Source organism: Megalops cyprinoides, chromosome 5 (genome assembly GCF_013368585.1).
Source record: "Megalops cyprinoides isolate fMegCyp1 chromosome 5, fMegCyp1.pri, whole genome shotgun sequence".
In the NCBI taxonomy this organism is placed as follows: domain Eukaryota; kingdom Metazoa; phylum Chordata; class Actinopteri; order Elopiformes; family Megalopidae; genus Megalops; species Megalops cyprinoides.
This window is the reverse complement of record NC_050587.1, coordinates 33,396,801-33,418,953: the sequence shown is the minus strand read 5'-3', so window position 1 is coordinate 33,418,953 and position 22,153 is coordinate 33,396,801. Positions and strand designations below refer to the sequence as shown.

At 39.3% G+C, this 22,153-nt stretch overlaps 1 protein-coding gene across 10 annotated transcripts in view; it reads right to left on the bottom strand.

The window, feature by feature from the left end:
* Positions 1-880: 880 nt before the first annotated feature.
* The window catches only part of ppip5k2 (diphosphoinositol pentakisphosphate kinase 2), a 42,353-nt gene continuing 21,080 nt past the window's right edge, over positions 881-22,153 (bottom strand). Inside the window, exons 16-33 of one of the 10 annotated variants that reach the window (XM_036529510.1) lie at positions 21,784-21,905; positions 20,803-20,985; positions 20,260-20,401; positions 19,465-19,688; positions 18,745-18,872; positions 18,371-18,485; positions 17,677-17,784; positions 17,475-17,591; positions 16,944-17,108; positions 13,811-13,852; positions 13,514-13,687; positions 10,340-10,412; positions 8,778-8,897; positions 6,676-6,738; positions 5,673-5,693; positions 3,201-3,344; positions 2,910-3,035; positions 881-2,489 (exon numbers count right to left, since the gene is read on the bottom strand). In XM_036529510.1, the coding sequence (XP_036385403.1) occupies positions 1,969-2,489; positions 2,910-3,035; positions 3,201-3,344; positions 5,673-5,693; positions 6,676-6,738; positions 8,778-8,897; positions 10,340-10,412; positions 13,514-13,687; positions 13,811-13,852; positions 16,944-17,108; positions 17,475-17,591; positions 17,677-17,784; positions 18,371-18,485; positions 18,745-18,872; positions 19,465-19,688; positions 20,260-20,401; positions 20,803-20,985; positions 21,784-21,905 (2,588 nt within the window). In that variant the 3' untranslated portion in view covers positions 881-1,968. The remainder of the gene's footprint in view (positions 2,490-2,909; positions 3,036-3,200; positions 3,345-5,672; positions 5,694-6,675; positions 6,739-8,777; positions 8,898-10,339; positions 10,413-13,513; positions 13,688-13,810; positions 13,853-16,943; positions 17,109-17,474; positions 17,592-17,676; positions 17,785-18,370; positions 18,486-18,744; positions 18,873-19,464; positions 19,689-20,259; positions 20,402-20,802; positions 20,986-21,783; positions 21,906-22,153) is intronic. The other 9 variants (XM_036529505.1, XM_036529501.1, XM_036529502.1 and 6 more) reach the window with 9 other exon arrangements.

Sequence of the window (22,153 nt, the reverse complement as noted above, 5' to 3'; positions counted from 1 at the left end):
TAAGTATTCATTTTGTTAAATTTGAGCACTTCATATTTTTGGAACACGAAATACATATAGCACATGATAGCCCAGTTTGTTGTAATCATTATTCAACACTCCACCTCAGATTATTATTCTCTTCGATCATGTGGAATAAAATAAACTCAATATAACCTAAAGCTATTTTTAGACATGCATGCTAAAGCAATGCTTTGCTCTATAGTCAAATTATTTCCATTAAATCAATGACTTCAAAAGATCAGTGTGGCAGACCCCAAGCACCTCGTTTACAAGCACAACATTCGGACACTTGGCTTTTGGCTGCGTTGACCAGGGAAGATGTTCTTTCATTATACTTTATACTTTTTTTGCATTTTCATTTTTTTGTTGCCAGCCCTGCTGCTTACACCCCACTGCTGACCCTGCAGGGCTTAGCATCAATTCAAAATCCCATCTATCCAGACTGCAGCTGAATTAACATAAATTCTGACCCAGGACTACAGGTACTGGCACTGCTGACTGGAAAATGGCACCACACCAAGGGCAAATGCCTCCATCTCAGAGCTGCGGTTCAAATGGAAGTCATGTCAAAAAGGGGTTGGACAAAAACCAAGCCCTCTCTCACCTTCCGTGACTGTGGCTGTTGACTACAGGTTGTATTGTCAGAAATTGGTGTGAACACGTGCAATAGTATGATTAATTCTGTTTGCAATTTTCCCATTTAAATTAACAATACAAATAACATCGACAAATGGATTTTTATTTTTTATTTTAATTCTGAAAACTAATATTACATTCCTTAAAAACTAAGTGCACATTTGTTTACATGAACGCTGTACAATTGTTGAACATACAATTCAAAATCATTTGGCGATCAATTTTAATATGGACAATATTCATACACTCAATTTTGTACGTTTTAAATATTTACAAGCCAGGAGTTCCAGTGTAGTTTATACTAAGTATGTACAACAATCATCTTTGATTATTATGGAAAACAAAACAAAAAAGCACATCAGTGACCACCAAAAGTACTCGTACAGTAAAATCAAAGACCTTTCAAAACCCTCAATTCCAGTTAAATGGGCTGAAACTGAGAACTTTAAATTATGATAGAGAACACTGGTGGAAAGCTATATACTGTACCGTCTTATATCCATATTTTCAACTGTTTTGTCTTTCAAAACTGGCATTTTGACCTTTACCTTGAGTGTGAAAAGACTTGTAATGAGCTTTTTAACCCCGCTTAGCCATGGAATTCTCATTCATAAACAAGAGAGAGCAGCAGACATTTGACCGACTACTGACACCACTACACTTAAAACGCATCATCTTTGGTGCCTCACGGTTTTTCATACAATCAACAGATACTTTACTGAAAACTTACACTTACGGAGTTACTGTATAACTCTCCATCTTATGGAATATTTCACAAGATTTATGCAGAGAAAAGCACCCAGTGATATAATGGAACAGTTACAGGTACCATTGTACACAGTTTACATTTTCATACAGTCAATGCAGCAATTTCAGATGTGCAAGATGTTCAGTTCAATGTGTGAAACAAAATACAGTATTATATACAGCTTTTATTGTTGTGAAAGCCTATAAATATGTCATGTGAATGCCAACAGTCAAGCACATTCAGTAAAAACCAATCACAGTTGAGACAATCACAAAAAAAAAAAAACAACTTTGTCTCATCTTGTATTGTCTATCGGAGCCTTTGCTCCCATAAAGCTATATGCCAAACAGGGTGTGGCATACCTCACTATCATTAAAAATCCTGAGAATTCCATGTCTGAGCTCAGCCAGATTACACATAAAAGGCTTTTTTTTGTAACCACACCTACACAAAAGACTAAATAAGATTCACTTTTCTGAAGAAGAAGAAACAAAAAAGACAGGTACAACTGTGATTTTTACACAGCCCTGTATTTGTAACATTCTCACACACAGTGCCTTAAGCCCTATAACGCTGTTTGTTTACTTTGGGTCCTTCAGGTCCTTCTGCTTGCTGGTCAGGTGATGTGGCGCTTTGTCTCCATGGGGACCGGGAGGAGAGTGTTTCAGGAGCACTGTGTTGTGTGGTGACTCTTTTTCTTCAGAGGTCTTGTGGGGAGTAGAAGGCTGGGGTGCCATCTCAGCGGGTGTGTCATGGGATGGGGCAGAAAGGAATGCTTTCTCCCCGACGGCGTCGTGTGACTGAGCTGGCAAGTGCAATTTCTCACTCAGGGTGTCACGAGATGGGCAATGCTGGGGTAGCTTCTCTCCAGGGGTCTCACGAGGTGAGCCTTGCAGGGTTTCTTTGTCACTAGGGGTGTCAAGGGATGAGCTAGATGGGGGCTGTGGGGGTTCAGACTCCTCACTGGTGGGTTCCAGGGTGGGCTTGTCACCCAGGGACCGTTTGGGTGATGGCTGATGCTTAGTCTTGTCATCCACAGGGCAGAGGGGTACAAGGTCAGCTACACCGACCCTGGCTGTTCTACTGGGCGATCCACCACTCACTTTGGGAGAGGAAAACAGACAAAAATTTACAACAACATGTCTGAAGGCTGGACTTCTATCTACTGACCTGTAAAAATGAGGGTGAGGGGTAAGGACTGCCCTGTACATCAGAGAAGTTAGCTACTAAAACAGGCATGGAGGCCCCAAGTAGAAGTCCTATGATAGCTCTCATGATAGACCTCTGAGGCAATGAAACTAACATGAACAGTATATTTGTTGTTGCCATATTTACTCTGCCGCTAAAAATAAACTCAAAGCTGTACAACGGACGAGATGTTTAACACAGAGCACCATTTGCAAACAAAATTAGCCTGTGACAACATGACCTCTTGTCAGCGTGAAGTGTGCTCAAAATACGTGTTAAAAAAAAATATGTGGTAAAAACAGCTTCCAAATAACAGCAACGCAGAAATTCTTACCGGTCACGGCTCTTTCTAGCGTCTTCTTGCCTGAAGTGAAAGGGCAGGGCAGGACCTTTGCTGGAGTGTATGTGTTCAAAGGGGGTTTTTTCATTGGAACAGAGCCGTATCCGTGAACTGTTGAGGCTGGAATAATCGTACAAATAATTAAGATGTATTTTTTTAATTATTACATTTCAAATAGCATTGTGTATAAAATCATTGCACAGCAGGTGATTGTTACGAGAGATACGGACATACAGGGCTGCCACAAGCACTTTGCAGTAACACAGTAGTGTAGTGCAGATGTACCTGGGGAGGAAGTGGGAGTTTCAAAGAGAGACTCGTGGGACATGGCGATGGAAGCCAGAAAGTCGTCTACTTGCTTCAGAGAGAGCGAGTTGTGCAGGGTCTCAAGGGGGCAAATTGAGGGTACCATGGAGTACAGCTCGAAACCTAGGAGAAACAACCCCCAGAGAATAAGCTGATGTGACATGAGTACAAAAAAAAAAAAAAAATAAGGCTGCAGATGAATGAGTCTGAATGAGACTGTCACGTTCACAGTGTGAATAATGGAGTCCACACAGAAAAACGCAATGTTCAGTTTTCTGAGGAAAAAAAGGAAAAAAGGTAAAACAAACAAACAAAAAAAATGGCCATAAGCAAAAAACTACCGAACATCTGCTGGGGGTGAATGCAGCAGCATGGAGGTGGGATGGGTCACACACAGAAAAGCTCTACCTACCCAGATTCTCTTCAAGCCAGGATGACAGTTAAAAAGTAGCAGTAAATCTTAACTTACCTCAACTGTGTTCAAGGCTACCTTTCACTAATTTCTAACAGATGGTCTTTTCCCCTTAAACAGGACAGGATCATATTTGGTGAAATTAAAGAAGATCTATGACATTAGCTATACTCAAAACATTATTTCAACACATTTTCATATAAAAAAAATCAAAAAATTCCTCCATTTTCCATTAGATTAACTTCATTACAACTGAACGCAATAAATCTCTCAAACACAGGGAGTTGGCAGAAAAAAAATATTTCACCACATTCTAATACAAAGCTTGTCTTTGTGAGCTAAATCTATGAATATGTATGACACACAGATATTCAAATGCTAGCTTCAAATGGCAAAGAACCTAATTCATTAAATGTATGGATGAACACGGACTACTGAAACAAAAGGCCTTATCCTGTATTTCACATACCGAACAAGAGTGATACTTTTTGCTTGTTTGGTGGTTCATCTAAAGCTCGTCCCTTAAAATACATTTACTAAGTCACAAATTTACATAATCCGATGTGATATAATTATGAATTATTTTGATGTTATTTTATGTTCAGTCGCAGGCCCATGTTTGATGACTTAACCCATACTGACTAAACCTGACTCGAGATACCTCAGAAAAGTCGCTATAATTACTTCTTGACGTGGTGACATCACTGCATGACCGGATTTTATTTGTTTGTGCATGCATCACTCCTATTGTAGCTACATCCACAAAGCAGATTGGGACTTGCAGCTACAGCAGGGCCAGGACATGCTCTGCGATCAACACATAAACATGCGCTGTCTGTGGAAGGCTGACGACACACATGCAACCCGCTTTCATTTTAGCAAAAACCTTCACAGATTCTCCAGTCTTGAGAAGTTGATGAATACCAAAAAAGGGACTAAGAGTCAGAAACAAAGCTATATACACTCAGACATACAGTCTTGTGTGACCTAAAACCCATGCCTATGGATTCTTCCTTCAGGTACCTGTGCTCTATAACATGTGAACCTAAACCATCATGGGAGGATGTTGATTTTCCTTTGTAAAAATATTATCCTGGAGTGAACCGCTAGACTTTTGAAAATGCATTTACTTGCTATAATAGTTGATAAGCATTTTGTAAGAATACTAATGAAAATAACGCCCTAAACTACATGTTTCCATATTACAACTTTATACAGTAATAACTGAATGCATACATGTTTGCAACGTTTGTAAAGGATGCATTGCAGACAAAATGAGATTAAGACCATCACAGATGACAGACATGATCAGTCTACTTTAAATCAACATCTAGTCATACCACAAGAGAAAGGAAATAGAACAGCAGATAACTAGAAGAAATTAAAAAAGGTCCTATTCTGGTGAGCCTTTTTAATGAGGGAAAAACATGTCTTTGACCTAAAGCTCATACAAAGAAAGATTGTCCAAAAAAACAAATTAAAAAACTAAAAAATTTACAAAAATATCCCTAAAATATTGAGGTAATAAAAACTCTAATGTAACTCATCACGGAGGTCAGTGGCTTCCCTTAATCTTTTAGTGGTGCTCAACAGGCATTATAGCAAACTCATGTGACTGGGTACTTTACAACTTACCATGTGCAAATAAGAAAAAATACATTTTTTCTCATTTTTTATTTGTAACGTATTTGAAATGATGCCTGGAATAAACTGTTTGAATATATACCAAAATATTTGGGATATATTTCAGTTCAAAAATCTCCAGGGAGGAAAGTGACAGTTGTAGAGGTAAAATAATAATGAACTCCTGAAACATTGTGCCACACATGTTTCACTGCCTTTCCTGGTTAAGGGTTCGAGGGGGGAAGAACAACGGTATCGCTAGTGAAAAGAGGTGAAAGAATAGAGGGTCAGAGAGTTCTGAGTTAAAGGAAGCTGAAAATTTTAAAGAACAGAAATAAGGAAGCTATGTCAAAAAAAACACCAAACAACATTCAGAGAGGATATAAATGGATAAATTAAACATAATCGACACTTACCACAGAACATACTGGGAAACACTGACCCATTTAGAAAAGCAGATTCAAAAAAACAAAACAAAACAAAAAAAGATGAAAATATGATATCCAAAGAATTACAGAAACCACAAAATCATAGGCTACTTCTCTACGTTTTATATTAACAGGACACGCCAATTTAGCATAAGCAAAAGTTTTCTGTGGAAGATGATGACAAAACAGAAGCACAACCCAAGTTTACATGACACTAATTACTCTACAAAAGGTCTGGTTTCATTTTCTACCATGTGTAGTATTCCAGAATTAACCATTAACAGTCATAAGAAGAAAAAAGTGAGTAGGGGAATGCAAATCTGCAGATCTATTCATGTAAACCGAAGAAATGCAGAGTGGTCTCTCTCTGTGCGTTAGTATCAAATTAATGGATATTGCTTGTCTCTATATACAGTAAGTTACTGAACAATGCAATGCCAGGCTAAAAGTAATCTAATGTTAGCGAGGAAGTTGGCACCAAAATACTTACAAAACTATCCAGAAAAGTGAATCCATCCAATTACTAAACACATAACCGCAAACAAGGTGAAATACTTGTGAATTCATGTAATCTCTGACAATTCTTGAGGCGGAATTCACCGTTTTGAAATTAGAATTTTTAATAACCTCAAACATTCAACTATAGCTCTCAAAAACAACAAATGACTCAATTATGGGGACAGCGTATTATAATCTTAGTTTTTTCTAAAAAAAAACAAAACTACATAGCCCTAACCTTCCCATGTACTGATCAATTACAGTGTAACTGAGAAGGAAAACAAAGACTCTTTTTCCCCCCCATTTTGTGAATCGTGTTTGGAGATGGTATTTGAAGGTTACATGCGCACTTCAGCAGTCCCAACGTTCATGGATACATTCCACGTGTATTGCACGGAGGTTAGGAGAGGAACTAATGGAGGAACTCTATATCCTCAAAAAAGAGGAAATGAGGCAAGGGAGTATCTTTAAAAGACAACAAAAGCAAACATACCATTGGTTGGGTGTCGAGCAAATGAGATAGAAAATCTTTTTACAGCAGAACCACGCGTGGCCTCTGAGAAAGAGAAAAACAGGTACCTCAAATGTACAACAGCTAACAGAAAAGGGATTAGAGAAGGCAGAAGAAAGCAAGTATTAGATGGCATGCAGGAAGGAAGTGGTGGGAAAGATGGGCGGAGCCTCTTTTTTTTTTTTATTTAGTGAGTTAATGTGTTGGGACACTGCTCTCAGCGCATGGTGTGGTAAATAAACCAAATGTTACCGAATACTACATTAGTGTGCTTTGTGAGATGATGCTGGATGCTGGAAATGATTCTGGCTTTGAACTCGGAGGAAAGCAGATCGGACTGTCGGACGGTGTGCCACGGGGGGGGGGGGGGTCACTATACGCTGCAATATGCCTTATCCTCACTGCTTAACCTCTTTGCCCCCATTTCCTGTGCAAAGACCATCTTAACAAAAGAAAAAAAACACTCCGACATGAATCCAGTGTCTCGGACTAATGGATGGGATTTGTCTAGCTAAGATGAATTTCTATCAGACATCAAGAGGATGAACAATTTTTCTGAGAGAAAAATTGGAAGACAATGTCACACAACCGAATGTTCAAGGAATCCTGGATTTTTCGGTTTGACTTTCTGGGGAGTATGTAATTGCATTAATTCATTAATTTGCATCCCATGTCCTTACTGGAGTAATCTTCATTTTCAGTGCCCAAAACGAATACATTTATCCAAAAAGCAACATGCAGTAGTGGTTATAAGGTCTTGCAGACCTGTGACCTTACTGCTTATCAAAAAACAACACAGAAATTAAGAGTAATGATAGATTAGGTAGACATCTAAACTACTCCACCTTCACATAAAAACTCTTGAAAGTCACTTTGGATGCAAGCATACATTTCTGTACTTATTTTATTTTTATATATTATTTATGTATTCTCCCGAGTAAAACCTGAAGAACCTAATGCTAAAGTAGAAAGAGTCAGCTATACTAGAATGTATACAAAGAATGAATGATCTATTTGCCTGTAAGATGGGGTTACGCATAGTACTAGCTAGAGTACAGTAGTTAACATCGCTCAGTACTAGATAGAGCATGGTAATTAATAGAGCAAAACATCCTACTTTTGTTCCACTTTAACACTACTGTAGTTTAGACTGTTTTTAATAAAAATAAATATGCTAGCATGTAAAAATAAAAAAATACTTAATGGAGGAAAAAAACCCTCAAAGTTACACCTGCTGTCCATAACATGCCCGACGCTGACATCTACAATATCTTGAGAACTTATATATTGCTTAAAATGCAAGTAACAAACAATCTTGCATTTGTCAGCTGAAATGTACAAAAATAATCTAAATGGAATTTTACCATCTGCCCACTAGCACCCAAAAGTGAAGCTTTAAAAGTACAAGTTTGAAACTTGAATGTGGAAGTTTCAAAGTTTGTGTCATATAGTGCCAGATTTTTTAAAAAAATGTTTTTGCAAATCAATTTATAAATTAAACTGATATTACCCCTTAATTGCTCAATATCCCCCTTTACAACCTTTATAGGAAACCCTAGTCTCAACAGCCATCTCCAATTTCCTCTGACCTTACTCAGTAAGTACCTTTTGTGAGGTTATATTCAACTCCCAACGGATCTTGTGATAACATTTATTAAAGCAAAGTAGCTTTGAATAAGGGGTGAATATCCTTCAAACTGACCAACGTGGTCAGAGGAAGTTCCGAGCACCGCATCGCTATTTATCATAGCTTGCCACCAAAGTAACTATTTAAAGGACAAAGAAAAAGCTATTTATTCCCTCCTTCCCAAATAACCAAAAAATAGTAATCTGAAATTTTACTACTGGAACTATCCAACAAAAAAATGGCAAGACATTCAAAGGTCCATGGACTTGAACCTTGACCAGGCCACCAAATGCAACTGACACGGTCAACACAAACGTACACACAGATATTTTTTGGCTTGTGGTTCAGATCCCGGGGAGAACACCAAGTAATCACACTGAGAATGGTTCCAGGATTCCTTCGTGAAAAATGGGTACAGGGTCATCTCTTACAGATGTGTGTGCGTGTCTGCACATACCATCTAAGAAGCCAGAGGAAGTCAGCTTTTTACGGTGTGCGCGAGCATAATCTTGTAGGTTAGGTGCACTGGAGGAGGCCCCGAGCACCATGGTGCTGAACAGCCCAGCACAATGAGACCCTGATGGGAGTTAGAGAAGATACATACAGCAACCAAGTGTTCCAGGATTTCACACCATGGAATGCATGCAGCATGCATTTCTAGCAGATTCTTGCCACAAAGACTTTGTGCTGCCTCATATAAATGGTTTGTATAATGGCAGTAATGTCCATCAGTTTGTTGACGGTGAAAGGGTAGAACGTCCCCCCTTCCAAAGACACTAAAATGGACAGACATCTGCATAACAGATTAGCTCCGTTCATCCCACTAAACAGTTTTACAGTGCCATTCACAGTATTTTTTTTTTTTTTTAGTAAACATGGGTTGTCTGTAGAAACCCACACACTTGATGTTGTTTCATTTTGATAAAACCCAAATGCAAGTGTTTGGATCTGTGATAGAAATTTGTGAAAATCTGCTTCACAATAATTGGTTGTCATTTTGTGCTGTTCTGTGCCAAAAATTGAATTTTTACCAACCCTTGATCACAAAAATTGTGTGCATTTTGCCTTGTACAGAAATAAAGTTAAACTTTCATGACAGGCACTGTTGCTTGTAATTTTTCTCCAAGTACAGTGTGAATGCCCATCATAGGGGAGGTTTTATTTTTCTGACGAAATCTTAAAAATTCAGGTAAACGTATATAAAGGTTGATATCCAAATGCAATATTAACAGGCACAATCCTTATTAGGATTAATTTATCAACCACATATCTGCAAAAATGGTCAATAAATGTAAACAACAACAAATTCAAAATGTGAATATTAAATGTCTCAAGCTGGAACAACTCAACACCAAACCTTAAGAAACCTTAAGAGAAAGACATCACCAGCATGAGATTTAGAGTCAGCACTGTACTGGCTAGTTATGTGGCAAAAATCTTCATCAATGTTATACACTATCAAAACTTATTTCAGTTGCTCTGATAAGCTTCACATCACACATTTAGTAAATTGTCATTCAATTTCATCCAATTAAAAGTGAAAGGACAGCAGTCTGCAGAGATAACCGCTGAAGGGATAGAGATTTGCAAAGTATCAACCAAACAGAGCAAAGATTTGAAATGAGCAAGAGAAGATCACAGATAAACAATTTTAACATCTTTTTTTGTGATGGAAAAATGCACCAGAACAGAGGGTAAAAACTCATAACACAAAAACTGAAAGACTATACTACTTTCGGAAGTATACTGTACAACATTTCTGGTATCACCACAAAGTCAATGAACTAAGGCAAGTTGAAGACACTTCAGTGGACTGATCCAAGCACCAAGATCAGTTCCAGTATAAAAGCAACATTATCTTAACATGATCTGAAAAAGGCCTAAAATTTCATATGCAAACACATCTTGCAATGCATTTTAAAGTTTTGTCGGTGCTTATATGAAGCTCAAAAACAATATTCTGTGTAAACACATGTATTTCACCATCTAGCCTTTAATATTACAGAGGAATGGGCTTACCTATTCCAGTGTTGAGCTTGTGCTCTGAGTGAAGTCTACCCGCTCGGGCGTGGCTATTGTTCTCCGACAACACCTACAAGAGTAAAAATCAACGAATATAATAAACGTTTAAGACAAGTGCCATGGGGGGTGGGTGTCCAAAACACTGTTTATACAAAGGCCTTTCTGGACAGACAAATGTTAATAAGCAGCACTGAAATATGTTAGTGCAGGGGGGACAAAACAATAGAAACAGCAAAAAAAAACAAGAACAAAAAAGACGATGAACCATGCAACATCTTCATGACCAAAAGGAGTCCATTCCACGTATGAGATCCTTGCAATTAAAAGAAGAGGCATATCAAGGACGAAAGAGAGATGCAGGAGGGATGGACAGACATGGCAACAGTTTGCGGATATGAGTCAGGTTAACAATCAAGACTGCGTGACTTTTACCAGATACACACTGCACCTGTCTCAAAAACAAGGAGGAGGGAGAAAACAAAAAAGGGAACAGCACTTGTTTTTCTAAAACTTATTTATAGGTGTTAAAATATCACTGTTTCGTGCACGGCCAAACCGAAACAAACTTGGAATGAGCGGATCCACGTTTTTTTGGGCAAAACCTCACAGCTGGATCCTGGTACGGGCGGGGTTCAAAGGTCATGAAAGCTGGATAAGCGATGGTGGAGATACGACACCATGACTCCACTTCCACACCTGACATGGCTTACCTGTGGGCCAGACAAGGGCAACTCCGTTCCTCAAGGGCTGCAGGGACAGCTGGCTCACAGTTGCCAGGGTCTTAATTGTTTAACCGAAGTAATTTGGGGAACAGCAGGTCTAACTGGGATTCAAGCAGCTGCGGATTTACAATAGCTGCAGCTGACTGTGAACCCTGCAGGAGTCTCTGTTCCCCAGAGACTGGAGCTGCCCTTCTCTGCTGTAGGCTAAGCTGAGAGACACAAGTGAATACTCAAGGTGCCTAACCACCAGACCGCTCTCTCAACCGCTGGTGAGGTTTGTATTTTTTTTTTTTTTTGGCTTTTCTGAAACATCTCACTGAAAATGCAAAGATAAGATAAGATTAAACATTTAATCAAAAGCGCTTTTCTTCTGCAGCACAAATCATCAGGCTCTGTCAGGGGCAAAGGTAGTAAGACTGCAGTAAATACACACTTTTGAGTCGTGTATGATGCATTTAAATATTGTCCGTGTGGGTGTCAAACTGCCAAGTACACTGTTAAATTACTACCACTATTACTTGTTGGGTGCAGAGATAAGATGCCTTTGACTGATTTGTAATAAAATTTTTTTTTTTTTTTTTCATGATTTGGCACCATTACAACTCCAACGCCTAATCATTCCAATGTATAGGCACCGTCAACTCATTCACTTGTCATCTGACAGCATCAGAAAACCACCCTTAAACGCCTTATGATAACAGTGCACTGACAAGGTCACTGTCACGTTCAGGTACGTTTGAGACCCTAATTCCTGCTATACACTGAGGTCTGCTGGGGTGAAATTAACAACAGCAGAAGGCAAACAGACAGGATATATTATTTCATTTTTAAATCAGAAATTTGCAATCTGCAATTAGTCACAATTAATTAATTTTTTTTGCAAAAGGGAAATAAGCTCACATTCCATTTTTGACCAGCTTAAATGCAAGTGCTCTGCAGTATGCGGAACTGAAATGGCCGTCACTGCGGGGAGCAAACCTGCATTTCAGACAATCAAAGCCGTGACCCATGAGAAACAGTGTTTAATAGCAGTAAAGCAGAGATGAACCCAAGATTTGGAGGAGGCAAGCACTAGGCCACTGGAAGGACAGACATCCCACCCGAAACATGAATCCAAAATCTCAGTGCAAAAATCATTTCCCTTATGCCAATTGCAGCCCAGATGTCAATCTAACCATTACTCATTGAAGAAATTGAGCAAGTCGCTAAGGACAACTAATTTTTGCACTTCAGCAGATTAATGTAAAGAACCATCTTTTTTCTTCATTTAAATATAAATATTAGCTAAACCCAAGGAAAGATTATGTGGTGGTGAGAGTTTAATGTTGTCCCATCATCACTCAAACTGTAAATGATCAGAAACATGTATACTGCTCAATTCCACAAATACAGCTACATGATGCAGAAGTTCCAGAAGCTCTTCTTGTTTATGACTTCAGATGTAACCACACTTTACCAATACATTACTAACACGAAATATATATCCAACTGATCCAAAGGGTGCTTTCTCAATTTCTCAGATAAATAAATCAATTTAATTAATGCTTGTTAAATACAAGGCCTTTTAGGTAGCACTCACTTCTTGGAACTACACAAAACCAATCACAAACTCCATTACCTTCTATGTACTAGAAATTTAAATGACAAAGAGCTAAATTGATGCAGTACACTGTAAAAAGCAAAGACCAATGCAGAAAAGAACTGTATGAGGTGCTGACAAATCTCCTGTGTAGCTTCGAGGAAACAGAGCCATTTTTGCTTTTAAGAAATCTTAATATAAATAATAATAGTATTTTTATTATTTAAAAACTATTAAGACTATTAGATTATTTGCATAATTTAATCTGATGTATATCTTCGCTATCATGTTGTTAATGTATTAATTAAAATACTGCTTCAATGGCTTTGACGAGGCACTGATGGCCCTGTTTATATACTGTAAATAATTATAATTACCTATATTTGAGAATTATGACAAATAAACCAGAATTACATAGGCTTGTCACTCAATTTTTCATTTCTCCCTTCTTTTTCATTTTTTTTCTTCATTTCATTTCTTTCATAATCACAGTATGACAACGGACATATGAATTTAAAAAAACATTTTGTAAATAATAATAATGTAAGCACCACCTTTTTTAGCTTCAGGAGAATATTTTTACCAGGATTCAAATTAAGAAAATTAAAAAAAAAAACTCCTTCCAAGTTAAAAAAAAAAACTCCTTCCATAACAGTTCTTCTAAAAGGTAGCTACAACCATGGAAATGTATAAGGCACTTCCAAACAAAAATATGAGGTATGTAAACGTTGGAGTAAAATATTTCATAATGACTGAAAACGGTATCTTTAAATTGATCTGCCGATTAGATGTCCTTGTTGACTCCCGCAATATTCTTGGTGCGCAAGAATGAAAATCTGTTACGTGAATAATGAATAAATTTGTAAAAACCTGTTGCCATGAGCCAAAAATACTGGATGTGAAAGCCAGTGATTTGGGGGAGACAGGGGAGGAAGTTATTTGGTCCCCTGATCTGCGTCTTCGACGCCCAGTACCAACACCACAGGTGTAATGAATCCAGGTACCAATTGAGTCAGGGCTAGACACACTCAGGGGGCTCTCTTCCTGGAGGTGAGAGAGGGGGCAAAAAAACAGCACAGTCATGCAACATTTAAAAAAAACAGTCCAGCTACGTGTCGAATCAACATTCACAAGAGCGTCCTTGCTTTGGAAAACGTATTGTCATACTTTGCCAGCAGGGGTCTTGTTAAAGTCTGTCTGCAATGGGGACTAGAAAGAAAGCAAAACCAATGTACTTAATTATTGTTAATTTTTTTTGTACACAAGTATGTTCACATGAATACATGGCTAAAGCTGACCTGATCAGAACTGTGTGCTTCATTTATTTAAAAGTGTTTTTCTTCAGTGGACGAAATCCATTTTCAGCATTGCAGGGGAATCGCTTTTGAAAAAATAATTGCTTTTGGAGACGAAGACAGCAATGTTACTTTTTAAATGTAGCTTGATCTCCAGATGACTGTTACACCAGCTTTGCGAAAGTTCATTCTTAGACTGTGTAAATTCAAATGATAGACTTATTAACCAGTCTAAATTTAAAAAGGTTTCACTGTGATAGACAGCTATGAGACATGACTTACGTGTTTTACATTTACCTTTAGGTGGGTGCACTTAAATGTAGTACGATATGGCAAAGCAACTTTACCAAAGCATTTGTTTTGAGTATGACATTGAGGTACCTAATATGTTATTTGCTTTATGTCATATCATCAACGTTGCAAATAATTTATTAAATAAGAAAATTTACAAGCTAGCCCATTCATTTTAATGATTAAAACATAACTAGTTAAGATTGCAAAGGAATATTCCAAAAATCATTAACAATGCTTGATTTATCTTAAGTTGAAGTGTATAATTATGTCACAAATCAGAAATTGTCACAGACTGACAGAAAAAACAATGAAACTGGCAGTTTTATAGGTACTGAGAAGGCAAAACGCAAATCTCTATTAAAAGTACTATGCCATTTACCAGTTACATTTAACCATACATGGTCCAGCTCGATAAGACACAACATCAAAACTAATAAGCTAATCAATAACAACTAAGCGAGTGTCGAGAGTGGTGCGGGAGATGTTCAAGTGGATTTTGATTTATCTGCATGAGCAGATGTGAAGGGAAAGAAAAATGTACAAGGAGGGTTTTTCCACTCTTGGGTAAAAGAAGGTTAAACCAATCGTAATAAAAAAATTGAAGCATGAAATAAAGAGAGCCAGAGAGCTAGAGAGATAGAGAGAGAGAGAGAGAGAGAGAGAGAGAGAGACTGCAAAAGATCTGTAAATATTGGAATGTAAAAATGTAAAAATATTCAGCCAACTGTTTTCTTTTCATATGATTAATATTTTATATATAGATCAGCCTTAGAGAGTTTACATTAAGACTGAGTGATTTTTCATTTTGATTCCAGGATGACACAACCTGTGGGAAGACTTAATACAAAATACAGAGAAAGACCTTACACACAGCTGGTGTAATCAGACCCGGATTCAACCTGAGGACAATGTTTTTTGCCTGTATATTTGAGTCATAAAATTAAGCCTTTTTTATACATAAACAACAACATGAGTCTGGTGCTCACTAAAATCTATTATTTTTGAATGAAACACAAAATAAAATACTTGCTTGATATTCAAATTAATAACACAGTATGCTCATTGGATTGATCTAATATAGGCCTACATCAGTTCAGATGTAAAATAAAAATTTACCCAAACACATTTAAGGGACGACTAAATCTACGTGCTTTGAGGGGCTTAACTGACTCTAAGCTTGTGAAATGACCTCATTCAACTTTCAACAGGGATATTACTTCATCAAAGGGTCCTATAATACAAGCAATTTTTTAATCTTTAGACTGTTGGAAACCTCATTATTGCTTGAACTTTGAAGAAAACGGCACAAATATCTTGGATCAGTGTCTAGACGGAGACCTAACAAGCCAGACAATCAACAACAGAAATGCAATAATGATCACTCCGTGTTATTTGACAACCACATTTCCACAGTTTATGTAAAAGCATAGCACTCTGCACCAGGAAAATAAGAATTTAAGCATTCTCTTGTACCAACATGATTTTAAAAAATATGGCAGAACACATATCAAAGTTATGGCAAAATGCAGTACATTGATTTTTGCTATTTTTTGATACTTTTTTGTTTTGGGACTGAACTTGTTGGATTGAAAAGAACCTTGTCATAATAGCATGACATCGCAGAATGCTTCATATTTTCAGAGTCATCATAAGGCTTATTAAACATTAATGACAGGACATGAACTCTACTGTTTTAAACCCCTGAAGAAAAAAAAAAAAGGTCTGACACTATTACTGACGCATGCTGTGATGGGGTCATGTGATTGGTTGTTTAGTGTATTACTGTGGTATGAAATGGAAATTAGTGAGTGTAAGTGGGTTTCAAACAATGTACAGTAAAGCATATACTCTATAATGGCTTACAAAAGTCCTACAAGGGCCAGTTATTATAACAGTAATTCATGGTGGCACCAGCACCACTCCTTTAACTTGCTTAACTAAGAGCATTAAATCACTGACAATGTTACATCTTAATAAAAAAAGACAACTTAAGAACATTAACATTAAATACAAAATGAGAAACATAAACATGTTGCATTCCAGAATCCCTCTGCCACATCGCTGTCAAGTTATGGAGAGAAAGGCAAATCACAGTTTAAATTTTATGTCTTATCTTAAACATAACACACTGAAAAAGAGGTAAGATTTATCAACCGGACAATAAAATGCCATAGTGTAAAAACATGTTTCATAAGAAATGGTTATGCATGTCTGGCCCAAGTAAAGGTTTTAATCATACCTCTAAAACACCACAATTCATTTTTATAGTTTGAATAAACTACACTGTGTCCTTACAGAATGATTTTGTCTGTGAAAAGCAACCTTCAAAAGGAACATAGTCTCATTGTCATGTGTCTATAATGTCAATGAAAAGAGTGAGGTGACCTCATGCTGGTGGGCACCAAAACTACACACTAGATGACACTAGATGGCACTACATCAAAGTGGTTTAATTTCTGTGTGCAAAGACACTGATCAGATGGAACAGTGCAGCCATCTTAATGAAAACTGCACATTTGCTCTAAACCTCACCATACTGCACTGCCAATCATGACAATTCTTCTCCAAAGACATTTCATACCTTGGTTAATACAAATAATATTAAACACAATATTATTAATCATGATTCTATAATAATAAAAGCGATTATGTGCTTATAGTGTAAACTCCTGTACATTCAATCATTATTATTTTGGAAAAAAAGCACTTACTTCAACTGAGCCAATTTTTTTGGAGCGTGGCAGAGGGGACTTCCTGTGGATGTATATGGGATCGGAGACCAGAGGTCTGAACATCATGAGGGCCCGGTCCGGCTCGTCACGCTTAGCGGACTCCTCGTCGCTGTCGTTCTGGGATTTCTTCTTTGACCCTTCATTCTGTGTGTGGGAGATGGAATGTAGCAACAAAATGTTGTACAAAACATTTGATGAGTCAAAATCTGGAACATACGCACATGGGATCAGGGCTGCTAATGACAAAAAGCTAGTGGGTAATGGTATTAGACCTATAAGATGCATAGACCCATTATGCCGGGCCTAACAAAATCGCTGCCAGGCCTGGCCATGCAAGTGTCCGCGCCACACATACTTCATTAAAAAGAAAAGACATGGAAAAGGATGCTTTCTCAAAGGGTATTAATATTTCACAACAGGGTACAACTCAAATCAAGCTAGGGGGCAGGAAAAAAAGGACTTCACTGCACTTTAGGCCACCCATTAGAGTGACCATATGGAGACCCTCACCTCCCGAGACGCTGGCCTGTACCCGAATCCTGATGGCAGATTCTTGTCATCCTCACAGCCTTTGGCTCCTGGGCTGAAATGCAGCTCCACGTGAAAGCGCTCCTCTGACGTAGGATCCTTGAATAAGACAGCCGGCGTCAGTGCCGGGAAGATGCTGCACTGTCCTTCAAGCAAAACTAATAAGCAAATAAGCCGGCAGTACCTTGTTTGGGTCCTCGTACAGCATGATGACTATCTGGGTCATGTAGTTCAGCTCACTGACAACCTTGAGGTAGTCCATGGCCCTCTTCCACTGGTCGTCTTTGGTCTCCTACAAACAAAAAAATGAAACAAAATAAATAAAAAGCTGATAGCACGCAGTAGTACATCCAAGGACACAACGTCACTAGTTCAACAGAGAGGTCTGTGTGTGAAGCGCAGCTGTCAGCTCTGGCAGGTGAGAAAACCAGGGACACGGCGCACAGTGCTTACAGAGACCTCTTTAGTTTGCAATATTTGAGTCTCGAGCAGATATCGTCTTTCATTTTACAGAAGATATTGTCATATGTCGTCATACATATATAAGGAAACCTAGACAAAATGGCTGTACAGGATTCACTGTCATTTGCTCTAAAAACTTCTTAATTGCTACCAAGCCTGGCTTTAGTAGGTACATTTATTCTGGTTACTGATTACTTTTTTAAAAATAAATGTTCTAAACGAAGACATGCTGAAATGAAGTTCCAAACTTAAATGTGCACTTGCCGTGTTATTTGTGTTTTGTACATAAATAACAGATATGATCATTAAGACCTTCAGTGGTAAGTGTAGGGTCTTTTGGTAAGACAAAAGACTATAAAGAAAAAACATTGTATTTTTCTCCACCAAAAATATTACACATGAATTTTGCCTCTTACGTCACAGAGGGCCCCGTAGCGTAGAATGGAAAGCAGAGAGTGAACATGACTTTCACTGGTGAAGTACAGTCTGGTCCGAACATGACGCTCAGGTGACATAACTCCTCTGGAATACCTGGAGACACGAAAAGAAAAGAAAAAACAACAAGAACAAATGAGGAAAGACTAAAATTATTCCAACTGAACACTTAATATGAACAATGCAGAAATCCTCACAAAGCCAATTTGGCTGTAATGAAAATCAAAATGTTTGAACATATTTAACTATATATACTTATCCATATCCATACGCATCATGAAAACTGATAGCATGCTTGTGTAACTGCCGCTGTCTATAGAGTTGACAGCACTGCGCAGATTGTGGGTTGGCTTACACTGGATGAAGTTTGTTAACAGTGTCATCGTCCTGTGTCCTCTGGAGATCCGACCGAATCTTCCGGATCAGCGGGGTACAGTAGCCTTTGGCAATGTCAAGTTTCTCAGCCTGGGATATACCATATTCCTGCAGACGGTGGGGGGGATAGGTTCACAAAAAGGGTATGTATACACCCAGGTTCAACACACCCAAGCCAATTTTCAACACTGAGTAAATGTCTACAGGCACACACTGTAGGCCTTTTAATTATGAGACACCACTTTCCATTTCAAAAGCCCCATTTTCATATCATTTTGAATATTTAGAGTGAAGATTGGCTTGCTACAATTACTTCTGAATCATTTTTTCCCCCCCAGAGTCACTTAAAGTTCAGGACTGCATAGAATATTTCAGGGGTGATTTCCATGTTTTTGCAACATTATCTAGGCTATGCTAGTTACGGTTATTCCATTTATCTCAAAATGAGACAATAAAAATGACACATACATACAGACATTCTATGCTTAGATATTTGAAATAACAAAACGTGAATTAATATACCATCCCCCATTTTCTCCTCGGCATATCACAGCAAGAAAATCACCAAACAGGCCAGTAAAAATGGGGAATTTCCTGAGTGGAAAGTGGTCGTTTTCTGCTACCTCACATTAAAAACTTGATCTTTTTTTCCTTCTAAATGAGTACTACCTCAGCCTAAGCTCAGTGTTAGTGGGACTACCTGAGGAATGACAATGTCGGCCAGTGCTTTGGAGAGTCGGTAGATCTCCATGGTGTTGTCCAGCTTAAGGGAGCTGTTGTGCTGCACATCGTATTTGATGCAGTCGTAAATGTCTGGGATTTTGCTGATGTTGTATCTTCCGTTCTTCATTTTGAAGTCCTTCTCCAGTTTGGCCCACCTTCGCAGCATTAGCTCCAGCGTCTCGCTGTGGTACAGCTGTATGTCTGAGAAGAGATGACGAGAAACCTGCGTGGACCCCGATGTTTGAACAGTGGCCAACCACATCACTTCATTCTTCCGAACCCGCATTTTTTTTTTTTTTTTTTTTTAATTCCTTCCATTACGTTACATTCATTTAACAGACGCTCTTATCCAGAGTGACTTCCACCACAAAAGAACAGAAGTGTATCCATTCAAGTAAAATGAGCAATAGTGTCAGACCAGGCCAACAACACTGCCAGACCAGTGTGAGAGAGCATAACACTATTCAGGCCCTACCACAAGTTAACTTGTGCTTACTAGACAGCCTAGAAACTAAGGGAAGCTAAGTACAAAATATGGAATGTTTCAGAAATTTGCGTTTCTTCCTAATCTTCTCCGTATCACTCCAGTTTTAGTATATGTGCTGCTGTAGCCAGAAACAGTGCATCAAAAAGCACTCTGCGACAATATGATCGTTGACAGCACTACACCAAATAAAAGCTGATTTATTGATTGCTTGTCTGTCGTAAACAGGACTGTCCATTTTACGGTCAGTTAGGCTGTTACGATCCATCGACCGTAACGGCTTTTTACCGGCTGACTTGGGGTCCTCCATCCTCTGTCGGATCTGCAAGGTGAGGTTCTGGATGAGCGAGTACACCTTATCGCAGGTCTTCACCGGGTTCTTAATCATTTGCATTGACTTCACCAGGGACGTGCTGGTCGTCGGCGCAAGCTGTGTGCAGAAAGAACGTGTGAAAGCTCTGCTTTGGAAACAACACAATCCACCGCTGGGCCCCAGCCACAAAGCCATCTGAGGACAGAGCGGGCTAGCAATAAGATTACATCTGAAAGGCTTTTACACGTCTGGCACAAACAACATTTCTGTAAGCCACTGGGATATTGTTAGCTAAAAACACCGTGCCCCAAACATTGTACCTGAGGTGTTATTCTCCTGCCTCGTGGGACCTCAGAAAACAAACGTACATTATATGCTTTCTACTTAAACTCAACAGCTCACTGGAGAGTTTAAGAGCTGGTGAGTTTACTTCGGTCCCTGCCGTGGGCTCTATGTGCTGCTGCTGCGATATGGGTGTGTTCTGACGGGGGAGGGCGTTCTCCGTTTCGGGGGCGGACCTTCTCGTAGTCCTCGGCGGTGAAATCGCGGTCCCTCTGCAGGATCTCGTGGAGGCGGGCCTTGACCCGCTGCTGGCAGCTGCTGAGAGAGTCGCTGTCGCTGTCCAGCAGCCCGTTCATGTTGGCGCTCTTCACCATCTGCACCAGGATGGGCGTCAGCTCGCCCTCCAGAGCCAGCAGGCCCTGCAGACAGACTCACGGGGGTCAGAGGCATCACCGTAGCCCGACGCGCCCGTGCCCGAAACCCCACTACAGCCCCGGTGCACGAGCCTTCGCAATCAAAACACCTTTCTAATTCATGTGTTTTTTTAAGATACAAACATTGATATAAACATCAGTAAGTCTTGATGTGCCTCCCCACACAGACCATTAAAGAGCAAAACTAGTAATAGCATTATCAACAGATTATGCATTTTTATGCACACTGTAAAGGTATATTTTCTTCACACTGGACTGGCCAGTATGGCATGAATTATTTCTGTAATCATGTAAAATATGACTTTAAGTAGAATATGTATTTAATCACGAATTTGCCATTTGCTGAATCTAAGTGAATCAAGCCATATTGGGATTGGGATTACAATGGGCAGATACAAACGCAGATAATGAACAATTACAAAGGCAGATAATGAACGCCTACGTCTTCCTTCATTTGGTGTTCCCTTCGTAGAGAGCTGTTCCCACAAGATGAAACTGGCATCTGTGCATACATTTTTTTCTTGTTTTGTAGCCGTCACATGTTAGTTCATGTCTTTGTAAACAGTCATTGGCAGGATGTTTCGATGCGTTTAGGGCAAAAATGAAATAAAATTCTCACTTCACCATGGACCTCCTGCCAGACTGTTTTGGTTCCTGCACGGAAAGCCACCTGCACATATATTCCACTCGTGTGTTTTTAGCTGTTGCCATTGCAGGAGACATGGTTTTCCTGCCCAGTAGGTGGGGCTATCGCCTGCGCGGGATGAGTCACTGCTTGCTGACCTTAGCGAAGGCGGCGGCCGTCATCTGGACCCTCCCCTCGTCAGAAGCGTAGATCTTCAGGTCGTGCCGGTAGGTGCTGTGCAGGCGGAGCAGGCCACAGCCGGGGAAGCCTGCATAGTCTCCTGCAAGGTAGTCACAACACTTATATAGCCATAAAAGTCATGTACGTTAGGGTTAATACTCCCGTCAGCGCCCTTGACCAAGGCACTGGCAGACAACTGGAGTTGGTCCCCGGGCGCTGCACTGCGGCTGCCCACCGCTCCTAGCTCCTGGTGTGTGTATGTGTGTGCCCCTGGTGGGCTCCTGGTGTGTGTGCTCACTGCTCACTGTGTGTAGGATGGGTCAAATGCAGAGGACAAATTTCCCCATG